Consider the following 6,637-nt stretch of genomic DNA (forward strand, 5'->3'; position numbering starts at 1 on the left):
ATATTTGTCATTGCCTATGATGATGGGGACCCAATGAAGCAGAACACTTCCATTGTTGAAATAACCGTTCTTCAGCCTTCAATAATCCCAGTTTTCACCCAAGAGGAATATGAGTAAGAATGTAAACTTAATTGTTTTCTTAATCAATAGATGTTCAGTGTGATTAAATATGCAACACACTTTGCTGTTTGCTAATGCATTTCAGTAGGAATTAATACAATTGGTCATATTTATTCTAATAATAAGACAAGGTTTAGGAAGAAAACGGCACAAAAACATTACTGTTATGTGTTTACAAAAGATACATGTAAAAATCTGCCTTATTTGTTGTTATTTTTATTCTGACCAGTCACATGATTCAAGGAGCAAAATGTCACGTCTAGGCTTTATAAAGCAAGGAAAAATCGAGCACACTCAATAAATGCATAAAACCTGCAAAAGCAATTGGGAGTCGTTAAGAGTTCTGGGTTTGATTCCCACCCCTGACTGTGTGTTTCTCTGGTGTTTGCATTCTCTCCTGTTGTTATGAATTTTATTCATATTTACTGATACGGTAATCTGAAATTAATTCAAATGCCATTTATTTTATTATTGTCGTTTCAAGATTTCCCCCTATGAGTGAGAATTCACCTATAGGAAAAGTGGTTGGGGTCATTTTGGCTGCTGCCATTAACCAGACAATAATCTACTCTATTATAGGGGGGAATGAAGCAGGTAAGTTCCATTAGCCTGTTAGTTGTGTAGTTCAACAACTCTGGGATTACGGAGCACCTGTAAACTAATGCTTCATTTCATTTTGAGGTTTATAGATCACAAAAATAAGCATTTGGTGCATATTATGTATTAGAACAATAGTTATCTGTAATGCAAATGAAACATGATAGTATTTCATGACAGTTTACTGCTACAACCTACAAAGACAGACAATCAACACACATACATACACAGAATTGTGCTGAAGATGTAAAAGTTATTTGAATAAGCCACGATAGTTAGCATGTCTGCTCTGCTGGGCAGCCAAGAGTTAAATAACTTGAATCCAGTCATTACAGATTCCGGAATTTGGATTGGAATTAATTTGTTAATTATTTAAATATTTTCATAGAAACAAAAAAGCAGAAATCAAATCATGAATTTCCATAGCTCCTTCACCAATATTTTGCAAGTATTTAATAAAACATGTAACAAAATATCAAGAATTAGAGAAAGGCTGGGTGCTTTGATGATTAGTATCACATGGCGAGGGCAATTCCAGGAAGTTATACATTTCTATTAATATCATGACCAAATAAAAAACTAGGCTACTTTTCTCTGTTTGTCAGCGTAACATCAGTTTTTGTTTTTTTTTTAGGTATATTTAAGTTAAATAACAAAACAGGTGTCATCTTCACAGCCAAATTATTAGATTATGAGACCATCGACAATTATGTCCTTCATGTGCAGGCAGACTCCTTGGCTATGATGATGTCAAATCTCCATGCTCCTTCTAAAAGTAAGCTGTTACGACATCGTTGCATATCACGAAAACTTTGAATTGCCGGAAATTTATACTGGCAGCATAAAAAAATAACACAAACTAAGATTAAAATTTATTAGCACATTCTTAACCATAACTTGTATGTGTTTTATGTAGGTTCATGCGAAAAACATTTAAACATTTCTATATTTTCAACAGGTAATAAAGCAAAGGTGTTTATATATATCCTGGATGAAAATGATCACCCCCCTGTTTTTACAAAGGAGCTCTACATTGGTGGAGTAACTGAAGACACAAAGACATTTACAACTGTACTACTAGTCAAAGTAAGATTAAATAATCATCTTATCATCTTTGTATTATACTTATAGTAAAACTATTAATGATCTTGGGTACACCTTGGATTAGATTCCACACACACACACACACACACACACACAAAGCAGCATTAGCATTCAATTTCTCATGAGATCTGTACAACCTTCTGTCAAACCAATATATAAATATTACCTTAGTTTCTGCCATTTCTAAGATATTTCTGCTTGTTATGGTGTCTTAAATCATATCATTCTAAATCAGAGACAAATAAATCATTCCGTATCTGTGATATAGAAGTAGTGCAGTTTTTTTTTAATTTATAGCTAGTCTTTCTGCTACTTGTGTCAGCTGATTACGGCACTAAAATGTATGCAGTAATCTGATAAAGGCTGTAATTGTGTCATTTAAAGATATTTTTGCTTCATTTGTTTTTCTTGCAGGCCACAGACAAGGACAGTGGGAATTACAGCACAAATGAATACAGATTAATTATGCCACCGCCTACAGATGGTCAAGATGCCTTTGTGATTGAGCAATACACAGGCATCATTAAAACGGCGATAACGTATAAAAACATGCGCGGCTCTTACTATAGATTTAAAGTCATTGCAACAGACGACTATGGGAAAGGTTTGAGTGCGAGCTCACAAATTTTGGTGTGTACAGCTGATATAATTGATCTCATAGAATTCATTATAATGAGTATTAACCAGGCTGTACAACTAGTGGAGATATAAGGCAGTGTGTGCATAGATAGCAGTTGTATTTGAACCATTTGCATATCGGTAGCTTGTTAGAATTACGTCCTGTTACTGAATTTGCCACAATGTGTCAGGCAAATTCTACCCAGAGGAAGATATCAGGTGAAGGTCATTAGGTGCCAGAAATAAAGAGCTGCAAGGACTCCTGGTTTGACCATTTTGTCTGCTCATTTATTTGTGGATGGGAATTAAACAAAACGATCGGATTGGACTGTAATCACCTTTGGAATGAAATGGGCAGTTGAGCTGAGCAATATACACAACAACTGTTTTACTGTTGAATTTGAAAAATCATAGCATCACAAGAGCAACGTTCCTGGTCTCCTTCCATATAACATAGGCATGATTTATGCTCTATTTACACCTCAGTGACACAGTTACACATAAACGTGGGGCTCGTCACTCTAACTCAGACCACCAATTGTTTCACAAAGCAATGGTATAGTATTCTGTACAACTAAAACAATGTAAAAACTTCATAAATAGAAGCTGTCCGTTAATTTTTTTTCATACCTCCACACTATTGTATAGCTTTTCAGGATTTGTTCCTGCATTATGCTAACTACATGTAACTTTAAATACTTTCTGTAACATTGTTTCTTTTCTCTAGGTATCAGTAGTCAATCAACTGGATATGCAAGTTGTAGTATCCAATGTGCCACCAACTATAGTGGAAGAGAATATAGAGCAACTCACTGGGTAAGAATATAGATATTAATATGGAAGCCCATGATATTAAGTCATGATTATGAGAAACTTTCTCCTTATTATGGCTTTATATCTCATAATAACAACCATAACTCTGGGACAAGATTAGCTACCAAAGCTAGTTGGATCAGCAGAATGGTTCATGCAGATATTAATTTAGTTTCTAAACAATATTTGTTATGGCTATCTGTTTAAAAAATAATACTCTTTGTTGAAATGGAATCATTGAAAACTGAAGATCCCACTAGAAGAATAGGTTTTATTTCATTAGTTTCACTATACAATATTATAAATAATACAACAGCATCTTAAAGCAATTCTGTGCTGTGTTTCTGCAATGCAGGATCTTAGAGAGCTACATTCAAGACCAGTATCCAGGGGCAAAACTAATTGTGGAATCCATTGGACCGCGACGATTTGGAGATGGATTTGACCAAGAAGAATACACAAAGTCTGACCTGATGGTGTATGCCATCGATCCTCTAACAAACAGGGCTATTCCCCGGCAGGCTCTTTTTAAGTGAGCCCTCAGATTTTCTTGCTTGTCTTGCTCTACTTGGATTTGCCCAGAATAGCAAGAAATTTGTTACGTTTCATCAGCTGTGGAAAGATTCATCCATCTTTTCGCTGGTTATCCAGGAGAGCGTCGCAGTATTCACACAATCATTGATTGCTAAAATGACTGGATTGATATATGACATGAAGAATTAGCTATTCAACTTTGCCATAGCTGTGTGTCAGAATATCATTTTGTTGTTCTAAAATATTTCTGCTAAAAAGTGATGAATGAGCTGTAATCCATGTTTTTGCAGTCAAAACACGAAGTGAACCATTTTACGTCTTATGTAGTACTGATACAATGCAACTCATTTGTCATTTGGGTGATACAGGGTAACACCAGTGAAGTTTTAGATTGAAAATGTCTAACTTAGTGAATAAAACACAGAGAAAAAGTTCCTTAAATGCCCAAAACTACATGTTTGCCAATAAGTTTCAAAATATATATATTTTTTTATTTCCATGGTTTACATTTGCTATTCAATGATCTCTCCCATTACAATTACAATAGATCTTGCATGTGCTACATTATATGTAAAAAGTATTGGGACACCTGACCATTACACCTATAGGAACTTCTAAATCCATAGGCATCAATATGGAGTTGGTCTCCCCTTTGCAGCTATAGCCTCTGAAAAACAACCCCATACCATTATCCCTCCTTCAGCAAACTATACACTTGGCACAATGCGGTCTGGCAGGTAAAGTTCTCCTGGCATTTGCCAAACCCAGACTCACCTATCAGACTGCTAGACGGAGAAGCATGAATCGTCACTCCATTCGTCACTCCTGCTTCAGAGGTGCTTTACAGCACTCCATCTGACGCTTGGCATTGCATTCGGTGATGTGAGACTTGCATTCTGCTGCTTGGCCATGGAAGCCCATTCCGCGAAGCTACCGGCACACAGTTTTTGTACTGGGGTTAATGCAAGAGGAAGCTTGGAACTCTACAGTTATTGAGTCAACAGAACGTTGGTGACTTTTACACTATGTACCCCCATCTTTCTGTGGTCTGCCACTTTGTGGTTGAGCTTCTGTTGTTCCTAAATGCTTCTACTTTACAATAATATCACTGTCAGTTGACCATGGAATGTCTAGCAGGGAAGAAATTTCACAAAATTACCCCTTATTCAGGTGTAGCATCCTATGACAGGACCACACTTGAATTCGCCAAACTCTTCAGAACAACCCATTCTTCCACAAATGTTTGTAAACCTGACTGCATGGCTAGATGCTTGATTTTATACACCTGTGGCAATAGGTCTGAATGAAGCACCTGAATTCAACGATTGAGAAGTGTGTCCCAATACTTTTGTCCATATAGTGTAAGTCAGTGTATCTAATGTGTGCAGTGGTCATGTGTGAACCTCTGTCACAGGCTTCTCGACGGAAAGCTTCCGGATATTAACAAGGAGTCTGAACCTTACTTGGGTGAAGATGGCCGCATAATTGAAATACGAAGTCCTGACATTCTGGCTAGTGTGAAAAAGGCAGCGCAGGCAGTCGGCTACACAGAGGGGGCATTGCTGGCTCTGGCGATCGTTATCTTCCTCTGCTGCATTCCTGCAATTCTCATAGTCACGGTCACTTATAATCAGTAAGTACTTCACAGTATCTTTGAACTGGCAGATGTGGGTGATGATGCCTATTTTTAATAGAGAGACCGGAGAGTGTGTTCCATTCAGAGTGGGATCACACAACTCATAGAGCTGAAACTCCTAATGGATCAACCTCGAATTCAAGAAGATTAACACAGATTCCAGCCTGGCTGTATTCTAAGACATCACTCAGTGCTCTTCAAAATATCTGCTCTGAATCTCTAAGACCAGTAGCTTTACAATAGGCAATGTAAGGGGGAGTAAATTAATAACCGAATAAGTTGAAAGGAAATGCATGGATAATGTTATTTTGCCAATACCAGAATGAACATAAAAGGACAGAGAAATGACATGAAATTTTAGTTTAGCAGCTCTCTGTTCACTGCAGCATTTTTTAAGAAAATACAAACTGAATCTTACATTTCAGTTTCAATTTTGCTAACTGTATTTTTTGTGCTTTTTTTGTACCCCAATCAGATTCAAAGAGTAAGTAAAATTTATTCCTTATTTATGATTTTCCTTTGAGAAACCTTTCTTTCCACCTTTCTGGTATTATATGACACTTGGACCGGAGATTAAAAGCAGTAGTTGCCTTCATAGACAGTAGCAGTGGATGACGGTAAATCATGTAAAATAGCAAAGGTGATTTCTCTAGGTTTTCACTTTTTGTATAGAAAAACACCAGACTATAGATATTTGTCTTTCATTCCTCAAAGGCGACAAGCAGAGTGTGCAAAAACAGCTCGGATACAGATGGCTCTGCCAGCAGGCAAGTCATCCAGTGGCCCTACCAGCAATCTTCATGAACAACCGGGAGGCCCTAAGTAAGTACCACTTTTACAATTTAGTCATTTTTCTGGCGGAGTACATCTATCACCAGTAGTCCATTCCAGAAAGGCCCTCAACCTGAACTGCTCCAGAAGCACTCGTATCTAATAAATAAATGTAAATGTAGTCTTCTGTAGATTCCAATCTTCAGGTCATGTGATTAATTAACATGGTACATTAAAATACATTTTGTGTTTAACACTAAATTAATATAAAGACGATCGACCAATGTGATAGTTTCCTCTCCGGCTCCGGAGCCTCCTTCAGGCAGCCTAGAGCAAAAGAAAGAGAACATTCTGCACTGGATACCAGTTCATCGCAGGGTACACGCCAACATGTTCAAGATACAGTAGATATGGTAGCTCACATTACTGTATTTCTTTGGACTG

At 37.1% G+C, this 6,637-nt stretch overlaps 1 protein-coding gene across 1 annotated transcript; it reads left to right on the plus strand.

Moving 5' to 3' along the window:
- The first annotated feature begins 2,562 nt into the window (after positions 1 to 2,562).
- Positions 2,563 to 5,423, plus strand: LOC125738617 (protocadherin-15-like). The gene is made up of 3 exons (XM_049007773.1): positions 2,563 to 3,255; positions 3,608 to 3,784; positions 5,201 to 5,423. The coding sequence occupies exons 1-3, from the start codon at positions 3,191 to 3,193 to the stop codon at positions 5,421 to 5,423; spliced, it is 465 nt and encodes a 154-aa protein (XP_048863730.1). The 5' UTR covers positions 2,563 to 3,190.
- Positions 5,424 to 6,637: the final 1,214 nt, after the last annotated feature.

This window comes from Brienomyrus brachyistius, chromosome 3, assembly GCF_023856365.1.
Source record: "Brienomyrus brachyistius isolate T26 chromosome 3, BBRACH_0.4, whole genome shotgun sequence".
In the NCBI taxonomy this organism is placed as follows: Eukaryota; Metazoa; Chordata; class Actinopteri; order Osteoglossiformes; family Mormyridae; genus Brienomyrus; species Brienomyrus brachyistius.